We start from the raw sequence: 13,239 nt of genomic DNA, 5'->3' as shown, positions 1-13,239 counted from the left end.
GAACTCTATGTCCGTCGGGATGACGGCTTCAACACCGTAGACGAGGAAGAAAGGTGTGAAGCCGGTTGACTTGTTTGGAGTCATGCACAGACTCCAAAGGACGGTTGGCAACTCGTCAAGCCAACAGCCGGCCGAATGCTCTAGTGGTTCGACCAGCCAAGGCTTGATGCCGGACAGGATGAGGTCGTTTGCTCACTCTACCTGGCCGTTTGACTGCGGATGGGCAAAGGACGCTAAGTCCAGTTGGATGCCCTGTGTCGCGCAAAAACAGGCCAAGGCACCTTTGGCGAAATTTGTGCCATTGTCGGTGATGATGTTGAGTGGGATGCCGTACCGAGTCGTGATGTCGGCGATGAAAGTCACTGCAGTCGGACCATTCAACTTCTTCATGGGCTTTACTTCTATCCACTTGGTGAACTTGTCCACCGCGACAAGTAAGTGAGTTAGGCCGCCCCGTGCTGTTTTGAATGGTCCCACCATATCCAGGCCCCAAACCGCAAAGGGCCAGGCGATGGGGATAGTCTTGAGTGCGGAAGCCGGCTGATGTGGCTTGGAGCGGAACTTCTGGCACCCTTTGCACTTTTGGACCAATTCCTTGGCCTCTTCTAAGGCAGTTGGCCAGAAGAAACCGTGTCGAAAGGCTTTGGCGACGAGTGTTCTTGAAGCCGCATGGTGGCCGCACTCGCCTTGATGGATGTCTTTGAGAAATGCTTGGCCTTGCTCTGGCTCGACGCAATGCTGGTAGACACCAGTGACGCTGCGCCTGACCAACTCTCTGTTGACTATGGTGTAGGCTGCCGCTCGGTGTTGTACTTGCCGAGCCAAGATTTCATCGGTTGGAAGCTCTTTGTTCACTAGGAACTTGAGGATGGGCTGGGACCATGAGGGTGCTGCTATTTCTTCAACTGCCAGTACTGCGACTTGGACGAGGGTGGCTGGGCTGGGAGGCGGCGGGTTGGAGTCCGCGGCCGCTTGCTGGATTGATGAAGTCCCCAGGCCGACTGGTGCAGTCCCCGGGCCGAGTTCTGGAATCTTTGAACTGGTCGCCGCAGTCCCCGGGCCGGCTTCGACTGCGGCATTCTTAGAGCCATTTGTAAGAATTGTCGTGCTGCCTGCTGGGGCTCTTGAGTCGGATCCGACTTCTTCGGGGGGAGCCGGCACAAAGATGGAGTCTGATTCTGGTGAAGGCTTGACAGACGGCTTGAGGAGGCGCCGAAGGGCGACGCCAGATGGTATTGCTTGGCGGGTGGAGCCGATTCATGCCAGGGCGTCTGCTTGGTCGTTGTCATTTCTTGGCATGTGAAGGAACTCGCACCCCTCAAAATATCCGCTGAGTTGCTGTACGAGGAAGCGGTAGCTCGCCATGTTTGCATCCTTGGTGTCCCAATCGCCAGATGACTGCTGGACCACTAAGTCAGAGTCGCCATAACACACGATCCGGCGAATGCCAAGTTCTTTGGCAAGCCGGATCCCATGAGTGAGCACCTCGTATTCAGCGACGTTATTGGAGGCGGCGAAATGGATCTGCAGCGCATATCTGACTTTGTCGCCTTTGGGGGAAGTGAGGACAACGCCGGCTCCCAAGCTGATTCGCATCTTGGAGCCGTCGAAATGCATCCGCCAATGGGTGGAGTCGGGCGCTGGCGGGACATACTGGGTCTCGGCCCAGTCGACGAGGAAGTCGGCTAGCGCTTGTGACTTGATGGCGGTGCGGGGCTGGTAGTAGATGGTGTAGGGAGCCATCTCAATGGCCCATTTGGCCACTCGGCCAGAAGCATCTCGGCTTCCGATGATCTCGGCTAGTGGGGCTGTGCAAACCATAGTGATTGGATGCTCCTGAAAGTAAGGCTTCAACTTCTTGGCGGCAAAGTGCACGCCGTAGCACATCTTCTGGTAGTGGGGGTAGTTCTGCTTGGAGGTCGACATTATTTTGCTCAGGTAATATACCGGTCTCTGGACAGGTAGCGCCTTGCCTTCCTCCTTGCGTTCAACTACAATGACTGTGCTAACTACCCGGCTGGTGGCGGCAATGTACAGGAGCATGGGCTCTTTGGGAGTCGGGGCCGCCAGCACAGGGGGAGTAGTCAACATTTTCTTCAATTGGAGAAAAGCTTCGTCCGCCTTGGGGTTCCACTCGAAAAAGGTCGTCTTCTTCATGAGCTGGTATAAAGGGAGAGCCTTCTCCCCCAGCCGACTGATGAATCGGCTGATGGACGCCAATCAGCCGGTGAACTTTTGCACATCTAGCAGTCGGCTGGGTACCTCCATCCTCTCGATGGCCTTGATCTTTACAGGGTTGCACTCTATGCCACGTTCAGAGACCAGGAAGCCAAGGAGTTGGCTGGCTGGTACTCCGAAGACGCACTTCTCAGGGTTGAGCTTGATCTAGAGTTGGCGCAGGTTCTCAAAGGTTTCCTTGAGGTCTTCCAGCAATGTTCCACGCTTTTCCGTCTTCACCACCACATCGTCTATGTAGACGTGGGCGTTTCTGCCGAGTTGCTTGAGGAGGCACTTCTGCATGCAACGCTGAAAGGTGGCGCCGGCATTCCTCAAGCCGAACGTCATGGTCAGGTAGCAGAAGGCTCCAAACGGCGTGATGAAGGCGGTCTTCAGTCTATCAGCCGGGTTCAGCTTGATCTGGTGATATCCTGAATATGCATCTAAGAAGCTCAACAGCTCGCATCCGGCTGTGGAGTCTATCACCTGATCAATTCTCGGCAGAGCGAATGGGTCCTTGGGGCAAGCTTTGTTGAGGCTTGCGTAGTCGATACATATCCGCCACTTCTTGTTCTTCTTCAGCGCCAGGACCAGGTTTGCTAGCCACTCTGGGAAAAATACTAACATAATGAAGCCGGTTGCCAGGAGTCGGGCTATCTCTTCTCCAACAACTCTTCTCTTCTCTTCTGACAGGCGGCACAAGGGCTGCCTGACGGGCTTCACATCAGACCGGACATGTAACTTGTGCTCGGCGAATTCCGTCGGTACACCTGGCATGTCTTTAGGGGACCATGCGAAGATGTCTCGATTCTCAGGGAGGAAATCGACGAGCTCGCCTTCCTATTTGCTGTCAAGGTTTGCACCTATGACAGCTTACCTCTCTGGGTGCTCCGGGTCCAAGGCTATCTTCTTCGTTTCTTTGGCCGGCTCGAACGAACCTTCAGCTTTCGACTCCTTGGGGTTGGGCGACATCTCAGGCTGCTTGCCGGCCATTGCCACAACCCGGTCAAGAAGCTGCTTCTTAGCTGCGATCACCAAGGACTCGGCTAGCCGACTGCTTTCGGCCGCGCAAGCGGACGACTTTCTGTATACAGAAAATGTTTCACATGTATACGAAAATTATACAATGTGCCTGAAAAAATTGAAAAACATGGATTAAAAAAGATTAACCCAAGAATTTGAAAAAAAATGTCAAACAAGTATTTCAAAAATGTTAATAAATCATTTGAAAAATGTTAAATGTTTGTATAAAAATGTTGACCATGTATTCGAAAAGTATTAAAAAAATTATATTTGAATGTTTTTAATAAAGCACTTGAAATATCTTAATTGTCTATAAAAATGGTGACCATGTAGTCAAATAAAGTTAATGTTCTATCTGGAAAATTTTAATCAAGCACTTGAAAAATGTTAAATGTGTATACAAAAATGTTATAGGTGTATTCAAAAAATGTGAATCTTGTATCTAAGAATTAAACATGTATTAGATATATAAGGGAAATGCATATAGAAAAACGGTGAAAACCGAGACAAAACAAAAAAAACTAATGAGAAACAAACAAAAACGTAGAAAAAAAAGAAAGTAAAGAAAAGAATCTGATGAAAACTGAGAAAGAAATAAAGAAAACCTGTGAAAAGACAAAGAAAATGAGATACAAAAAACCCCCCAAAACCCAGTGGAAAATCAGCTCTTCTACCTTAAGTTGGTCGAGCCCTACTGTTTTACCATGAACCCGACAGTGAGTAAGTGGCTTGCAGCACAACTCAGCATCCATGTGACGGACTGAGATCCGGTGACTTGCTATGGGCGAGTCACCGGTGAACAGTATGGTGCTTTGCTCCCCTCTCTACACCTTCTGACCAAAAATCTATGGACAGATCTGTATGAAAAGCAGACGAATTCCTGTAGCGCATCCACTATGGTCGGGTCACTGTAGCCGGATTTCTGTAGCATAATCCCTGTAGCATATCATGTAGCTCATACACTGTACCTTTCTACTATTCACACGGATCTATCCACAGATTTTTGATCAGACGGTGTGGACAGGGGAGCAAGGCACCGTACTGTTCACCGGTGACTCGCCCACGGCAAGTCACTGGATCTCTGTCCCAACGAGACATGGGTTCCTCCTCTTGCTTCTCCCTCTTTCTTCCCTATTTCTTTTAAATGTGCGCTAATGGGCCGACCCGCTACTATGGACGCTTCTATTGGGCCGAACCGCTACTATGGACACTTCAAACGAAAGCTCTTTCTTTCTCGCTATAAGAGGAATATAGCTCTTGTTATATTCACTCTTTGATTATGATAACGATACAAGGGGGAGCAACTAATTAACGAGCGCTCCTTCGGGAGCCTCGCAATGATCACTGCCACTTGGCGCACTCTCAGCCATTCGCGACGTGTCGTGCTCTGGGCGCTCCCTCTGGATTTTGTTTTTTTATTTTTCCGCATGCGTTTTCGGCTTTTTAAACGGTTTTTTTCTGGGTTTTTTCGATGTTTTGGTTTTCCACCGGTCTTCCCTAGCTTTTTGACCGAAAAAAAATCGAAAAATTTTTACACAAAAAACGCATATTTTTTCTTTCGCGAAAGTCATGGTTTGCTTCCGCAAGAGGCACGGTTTTGCTTTCGCGAGAGTCACGGTCGTGCCTCTCAGAAACGAAAAAAATGTGATTTCCATTTTTTTCCTTTCGCGGGAGTTTCGATTTTGCTTTCGTGAGAGACACGGTTGTGCTTTCGCGAGAGTCACGGCCGTGCCTCTCGAAAACGGAAAAAATGTGTTTTCTGTTTTTTTTTCTTTTGCAAGAGTCACGGTTTTGCTTCTGCGAGAGGCACGGTTGCGCTTTTGCGAGAGTCACGACCTGTAGTGACCAGACCTCAAACAGTCTGATCTCTACGCATCAGTGTCATCCCTAGATTGGTAATGCTGACACGCACAGCACTTGAAGGATTTAAAACAGAGTAGCAATCACACACTTATTACATCGAATGTCTCAAAAGAGAACTTATTATAACAAATATGGCTTAAAGCCATCTAATAACGATAACAGCGGAAGACTTGGAAGATAAGCAAGTCCATCAACTCCAACGGCATCACTAAGTATAAGATCACGATCTAAGGCACCTTACTCGACGTCTGAAAAGTCTGCAACATGAACGTTGCAGCCCGAAAACGGGTCAGCACATGGAATATGTTGGCAATGTAACACATAGAGAGTAATGAACAGAATAATGCTATCACTACATGCATATATGACTGCTGGAAAGATCTATGGTTACAATCTTGCATAAAGCCAATTTTTCCCTACTGCGAAAGGAATAAATTTTATTTAACTATCATGGTGGTTGTTAAACATTGAGAAGGGTACTCCAACTCAATCCCAATTAAGCATCATCATTAACCCAATAAAATTAAAATTAGGTAACATGATGAGATTCACATGATAATCCAAGTATTAGATACTCAAAATGTCCATAACCGGGGACACGGCTAACCATGATTAGTTTATACACTCTGCAGAGGTTTGCGCACTTTTCCCCGCAAGACTCGATCTCCTACGTTTGTTTTCTCGCACTACATGGTGTTTGAGAAACAGATGACCGAGACACAGTCTTTCAGAAGCATTAACTCTCTACTCCGGGTAGACAGTACCAACCTACTCCCCTACATATGCTAGTCTACCTCTTCAAGAGCTCATGCAACTTAATCAACTATGCTAGAGCCCATAGTAGCTTGCGGCTGCACACGGAAGTTTCTAGCAAGAATAATCTGATGATCCCTTTGAGCCTGGGTGGCGGTCCATAGGAGAATCACACGGTACCCCGGGATTTCCAAAAATACAGGCAACACTGGGTTCCCTAGGTGCCTCAATCCACCCAGATGTGAATTTAAGTTGCCACCTTAAGTAAACCATTAATTTAACAATATCACAAATGTCATGAATACACTCACCCAATCCACGTCTACTAGCATATCATGGCAATATAAGCAAACGTAGAAGTAACTCCCAAGGGTTTGATAATAAAACAGGTAATAGGTTCTACCTCATCTACTTGCCAAAACCCACATGTTAATCAGATCCTAATCATGCAATTGTTTAAGGATTGATCTAATTCAATAAAACTGGGTAGTAAAGAGGTATGATCAAAGTGTTACTTGCCTTGCTGATGATCCGTGAAACCCAGAGATTCGATGTAGCAAGTGGCGTACTAAGGGTACTCTATCGCAAACAAACAAGCATACAATAAGCACTCATCTAATGCACAGGTAAAACTCAAATAAGAGATCTAACCAGAAAGTCCAACTTAAGAACTTCGGTTTGCAAAAAGAAACAAATCAAACGAAGCAACGAAACTCAAACGGCGAAAGAAACAAGCTTCATTTACTAATCTGGACCTAAGTCAAATTTTATAGTAGCAAAAACTTGTTTGAGTAGGTTAAACGGAAAGAGGGTTTCTAGATGAAACTCTAGGCGCTTGAATCGCCTCATTCTGATAAACGAGCGAAAAGTTACACTAAAACGAAAATCGGATCAGAAATCACGATCAGAAATAATCACGGAAAATCCGAGAAAAAGAAAAACGGACAAACAGGCTAACGAACGAGCGTTCGCTGTCTGCGGCTAAACGACGAAAACCGTTTGTTAAAACGAACATACGGACGAACGTCCGCTAAATAGACTAAACTGCAAATAAAATAAATCGAACCGGATCTAATAAAAAAACGGATCTAGGGTTTCAAAAAAACCGAACGGTTTTATAAGAAAAAACGGCAGCTACCTCGGGATGCGTGATGGCAGCGGTGGCGGTGGGTTACTCCGTGGGGATCCGGCGATCGGCGGCGGGGTCCGGCAGCGAGGGCAGCAGCAGCACGCGGCGGCGGGGTCGGGCTGGGGCTAGGGTTCGGGTGACCTGCGGGGTGGCTTCCCCGGCTTATAAAGGACGGTCGGGCCTAGAGTCCTAGGCGGACACGGCCCGGTAGGTCGGTTAGGTTTTTTTAGATCATTACGCACAGAAAAACAAATAAAAGAAATACTAAACGGACTCCAAAAATCCCGAAATAAATTTTCCCCGACTTCTAAAATCAAGCCGGACAAGGTGAACATTTATTTGGGGCCTAAATGCAATTTTCAAAAACGCGCATTTTTCCTAAATTCAAATATAATAGCAATAAACTCCAAAATAAAATCTTATTTGATTTTATTATCAAATCCTTAATATTTCTTTATTTTGGGAAAGTCATTTTATTCCGTCTCTCATATTTTTATAATAGAAATAATTGAAGATAAAATAATAAAATCAAATGATACTATTTTCAAAATTTGAGAAAACACAAATATGAAAATAACGAAATCCCCGACTCTCTTCGTGGGTCCTTGAGTTGCGTAGAATTTCTAGGATCAAGCCAAAATGCAATAAAAATGATATGCAAAGATGATCTAATGTATAACATTCCAAATTGAAAATTTGCGATGTTACACGGCCGTGCCTCTCGGAAACGAAAAACACGTTTTTTGTTTTTTTTTCTTTCGCGAGAGTCACGGTTTCGCTTCCGCGAGAGGCACGGTTGTGATTTCGTCAGAGGCACGGGCGTGCCTCTTTCGGAAAGGGAAAAACCCATGCTCCCGGTTCAGTTTTTTCGTCCTTTTTTGTGAAAAAAAAAAGTTCATCAAAACCTATCAACATGGGATCTAGTTTTAAAGATCTCGACGCGAGGAATCCATCAGCGAAAGCTGTTCGAGATTTGGACGCACGGTTTAAGAGATAAAACATTTTGAATAAGCGGATCTACGAAAAAAGGGAAAACTCCCAGGTTGCAACAAGTGGCGCACATGCAGCGCGCCACTTCTCGCAACCTGGGTAAGTTGGAGTGATCTTCATAAGGAATACTCCTTACAACATCTCTAGCAGACCGCGCATAAGTGGTCAAACCCATAAATTTTTTGCGTTTTACAGTTTTGGGCGAAAAAAGTGTCCAGAACAGAAACCGTAAAACTGGTCCAACCCGTAATTTTTTAAGGGCCACTGCAAATGCACACCCAAAACCCTTATCTTTGGAGGTTGGAAGGACGAATCTAGGGGGCCCCGTATACCGGCCAAACCTCGTCGGAGCAAACACGCCGCCGCGGAGTTTGCCGGAATCCGCTCTAAACACGCCGGAATTCATCGCCGCTCACCGGAAAAGGCCGCTAGGCGCCGCTGGTTCGAATTGGACGAGTTCGACATAGTCGTGGCCTCCCATGACCTCAGCCTGGCCATCGGAATCCTCCCGGCGCGGCCGGCAAAGGGGCACAATTCGGCTGGCAATAGAGCAAGGCGCGGACGGCCGAGGCGGCGGGGCATGGCCGGCAAGGCTGGGTGCGGACGACGGAGGCGACGGGGCGTGGCCGGCGAGGCTGGGCGCGGCCGGCGCGGTGATGGGGCGCAGTCGACAGGGGCGGGACGCGGCCGACGGGCAACGGGGCGTGGCCGACGGGCGACGCGGCATGGTCTGCGGGCGATGGGGCGCGGCCGACGGGGTTGTACGCGACCGGCGTGGCCGGCGCGGCCGGCTGGGGGAAGGGGCGACAACGGCCGGACTGGAGGAATGAGCTCTTTATTCCAGTTTTATAGTTTGTTTTACAGTATCTGTTCGGCCGCAGCTAAAATGAACCCTTAAAATGCACATTTTCCAACCCGTATCCCAGTTTTGCAGTTTGCGATTTTAAGGGGTCTGCTAGAGATGCTCTTAACTAGTGATTTCGGATACAAGGAAGCAAAAAATATTATGCTATGGGCCCTCCATGGGCGCCCATCTGCAACCTATTTAATTGCATGAGTGGGCTTCATTTGGACAAGTTTTGAGCCGAACATAAATAGTGCTTTCATCAAGGAAAATACACGTTTCTCAAAAAAATCAGGGAAAATACACAGGAGCTCTGAGGTGTTCCACCCCCCTATATGAATATTAATTTTTGAAAACAAAAGTAAAAGTCAAGAAAAATCTGGAATTTGTGAATATCAAGCATGTGTGTTCAATCTACTCCCGTGTGAAGTTCATGAAAATATATTAGAAAGTGTATCCATGGCGAAGAAAATACAGTCCAACCTATGATCCATCCAAACAGTTATTTTCATTACATATGATTTTTTTTATCGAGAATACGTTTATTGGTATTTTGTTCTGAGACTTCACACGGTTTCATATCCCAAAGTTCTAAGTTTTTTCATTTTCCCGATTTTTTTGAATTTAATACTCATATAAGGGCTGGAGCATCGAGTGCTTCAAATCCTCTTCCTCTCATCAGTTCTTTCTTATTTTTAAACTGTTTTTTTCTTTTTCTGGAAACACAATGCACATGCGCTAAACCATGTAAATGAATGCATTCACATTCTACGCCCATGACACCTCCGGGAAACTTAGCCGACATGTGTTGAGATTTACAAAGTCATCATAGAGGCATCGCTATCGACGGAAGCGTCACTTACTATTGAAAGAAAAAACTTTTAAATCTTGAAATAAATCTAGAAAAATGAAGGCCTCCATGCCAAATCTAGAATTTTAACCCGAGTGAGCAGGTTTCAACAAGGGAACCTGACCATCTAAGGTACGCACAGTCAGTTTGTTGCTTTCAACAGTTTAAATTCGTGGTAATCACCTCGTAGGTACCCCTTGCTCGACCTCTGTATGTGAGCCACTTGACGTCAGAAGACAGTGATATGTGCATCACTTGGCATCACCGAAGATGTTTGGTGAGTTTTTGATGCCATGTATAGGAGGAAATGGGGAGGGTGCTATACATGCTTGAATGCATTTTTAGACAAATATATTCTAAGAGAAATGTTGCAAAATTGCTGTGAAATCATAATATCCAAAAAAAAGAGATCATTGCGGTAGAACATTCGAGAATCTCAGGCGAGCTATCAATGCAGAAGAGGAACTAGCAGTACACAAGCATGTGTGCTTTTCATGGTAGAGAAAAACAGGATGTGTTGCACCTGCACGAAGACCACAGACGAAAAAGAGTGTGGCTAGATCTCAGTCGTTTGAGACTTAACCAAGTCTTGGGTAAGTGACACAACATATAAAAAAGAATATACTTTTTTGCACAGATGTCTACGTAAGATCTCGCAAATATAATATCGACCGAGACTTCGTTAAGTCACTAAGATTTAGCAATCCCAGTCATGATGAATTGCAAGAGGGTAATATGGAGACAGGCTTGTTTTTAAAGGAATGAAACTATTTTTTTTCCTTTTAGTAAAGTTTGGTTTTTAGAATCTGCTAGAACTCATTTATTTTTTCCTCAAATACGAATATAGGTCTTATGAGATCGAGGATAAACCTCGAACTCCAACTCGAACGGATGGGCACGATTCGTGGGCAAAACTGCCGCTCTGATCTCCTCAAAACAAGCTTGACCTCCCCCAGAACCAGCTGGTCTTCGATCACGTACGACGGAGAATATCTCCCCCGACACTGCCGTCACCGGACAGGACTGCCTCAGAGCCCATGAAAGCCAAACACTTGTCATCACTAGCCAGAGCTAACTTGTCTGTGCGGCTAACATAGACTCTGGCCATGGCAGCTATATATAAACCTAGCTAAACTTGTGCATAACAGTTTCCCGCGATCGTCCATGGTTAACGAGGACGGACTGAACCGCCCTACTCATGTGTGAATCTCCATCATCTCTGGTACTTAAGTGTTTGCGTTTCCACAGAGCTATACTTTGACCCTTAACTTCTCCCCGCCACATGTTGACGCCGCGTGTTTCCCTAACACCGGCTGCATCTTCTTGAGCGTCATGGCCAGATGCCGCCTCGTCCCCAGCCGCCACCGGCGGCGTACAAGCACTTCTGCAGAGTCTGCAACAAGGGGTTCACGTGCGGCAGCGCGCTCGGCGGGCACATGAGGGCCCACGCCGTCGCTGACGACGGCCCTGGCGCCAACGACGACGACGACGATCCCGTGTCGTCCGCGCGCGGTGGAGAAGATGGGCCGTCCACGGCGGGAGCAGCGACGACGCACGTCTACGCTCTCCGGGCGAACCCTAACCGCCTCACCAGGGGCTGCCAGGTGTGCAAGAACTGTGGGAAGGAGTTCTCTTCGATGGAGCTTTTCCTGGAGCACGGCAAGTGCACCTCGGGCGAAGAGGAGGACACCGACGGCTCGCCGCCTCCGTCCGTGGCTGACGAAGAGGAGGACGCGTCGCTGGCCTCTGGGTGGTCAAAGGGGAAGCGCTCGCGCCGCGCCAAGTCGGTCGCTGGCGGAGGCGATGATACAATGCCCGGGCCGTCGACGGCGCCATCTGGCGAGGACGAGGAGGAGGACCTGGCAAATTGCCTCGTCTTGCTCTCGTCGTCCAAGGCCGATCAGGCTAGCGCCGCCGCCGAGGCCGACCCAGAGCCATGCGCGCCGGCCAGCAAGGAACACGGGAGAAGGCCTCATCAACGGCCGCAACACTTCCCGATCGTCGTAGCGGCGCCGGATCAAGCGATAATGCTGCCCCTGGCGTTGCCAGCACCGCAACCGCAATACGCCTCGCCCCTCCCACGTGGCTTGTTCGAGTGCAAGGCATGCAAGAAGGTGTTCACTTCTCACCAAGCTCTCGGCGGGCACCGTGCCAGCCACAAGAAGGTCAAGGGCTGCTTCGCTGCCAAGCCCGATAGCAGCGTCGGTGGAACACCTCACCACCACGCAGCGGCCGCCGGTCCCAGCGATGAAAAGGGTGATGCCGCCCCCGTCGATGTCATCCATGCAGGTGGCAGTCTTGATGCCAGGACAAACGCCGATGCCAGCACCGGTGGCGACACGAACGCCGGGACGAGCGGGGCCACGCCATCGCTGTCAATGGCCATCACGACCACCGACCATGAACCGCCGGTCGCGGGGTTGGCCATTGCACCGTTCAAGAAGAAGGCCAAGATGCACGAGTGCTCCGTGTGCCACCGCCTCTTCGCCTCTGGTCAAGCGCTCGGAGGCCACAAGCGGTGCCACTGGCTCACCTCGGGGACAGGGAATCACGCCAACATCACATCCCTGACAGCCGAAGGCCTTGTCGCCGCTGCTGGCCACCAGCTCACTCTCCGGCCAATGATGGACCCTCCAGAGCCGGCGCTAGACCTCACCATCGCGGCCAACCCGTTGCCGTTGATGGCCAGCGCGACGGTCGCCGAGGCCGGAACCAGCTCGCTGCACCTTGACGCGTCCCCGTCGTTGTACTTACAGCCAGCGGCGGCACCAAGCAATCCCAGCCACCAGAACAAGATGACCGCGACGAGCAGCCACAACGCTAACGACGCTGCTACTCCCCGCGAGGCCGCCGAGGACGAGGCGGACAGCACAGCCGTCAAGAAGGCCAAGCTTTGTGATCTCAAGGATGTGAGTGCAGCGGGGGAGACGACGCCGTGGTTGCAGGTCGGCATTGGCTCCTCGTCGGCCGGTGGTGACGGGAAGAGTGCCTGCGAATGAGCCTCCCCGCGTCGAGTAGAGCTGGCAGCTTCACAGCACTGAAGTGACTGAACCGGAACCGACGCGTTGAGATGGTACATATATAGTAGTAAGTTCTTTGGTTATTTTGATGATGAACTAACAGTAGCTTGCAAGTGTAGCATTTGCATATATTGTTTCGTACGCGTATGTAAATTTAGTGATTTGCTAATTTTTATAGGCTAGCTAGTACGTAATTTCCACCGGCAAAGTGTGTATGTATGATCGAGCAACAATTTTTTCTCAGCGGCTATTAAACAAATAAGATCAGGTGCACCATCCAGGCATCACTTACATCCCCCTTAGTGCTTATATCAATATCAGGATTTATTTATTTTTTGGCGACAATTTTAGGATTTGAGATTGCTAATCGGGGTTCTTGCCCGGTCTCCCTTAGTGTAAGAGCGCTACAATTCCACGGATGAGGAGGAAATCAGCCATTTTTCGGACAGTAAAACTGAAACCAATCCTGGCCTTCTCATGCATTTGCAGATTTGGGCCATTAGATCAAGAATATGGGTAAAACTAGGAATAGTTTGGATCAAAACTTAGT

The 13,239-nt window shown here is 48.6% G+C and overlaps 1 protein-coding gene across 1 annotated transcript; it reads left to right on the top strand.

Annotated features, from left to right (window-relative positions):
• The first annotated feature begins 10,847 nt into the window (after nt 1–10,847).
• Nucleotides 10,848–12,946, top strand: LOC119368160. Its single transcript, XM_037633486.1, has one exon. It carries the CDS (start codon nt 11,010–11,012, stop codon nt 12,666–12,668), a length of 1,659 nt encoding a protein of 552 aa, XP_037489383.1. The 5' UTR covers nt 10,848–11,009; the 3' UTR covers nt 12,669–12,946.
• Nucleotides 12,947–13,239: the final 293 nt, after the last annotated feature.

The sequence above is a fragment of the Triticum dicoccoides genome, chromosome 2B, assembly GCF_002162155.2.
Source record: "Triticum dicoccoides isolate Atlit2015 ecotype Zavitan chromosome 2B, WEW_v2.0, whole genome shotgun sequence".
Lineage (NCBI taxonomy): Eukaryota > Viridiplantae > Streptophyta > Magnoliopsida > Poales > Poaceae > Triticum > Triticum dicoccoides.
This window is presented reverse-complemented; position numbering and strand designations above follow the sequence as displayed.

Excerpts from the sequence above, each read along its gene's own strand:
- LOC119368160 (XM_037633486.1), top strand. The coding sequence starts at position 11,010 with ATGCCGCCTCGTCCCCAGCCGCCACCGGCGGCGTACAAGCACTTCTGC.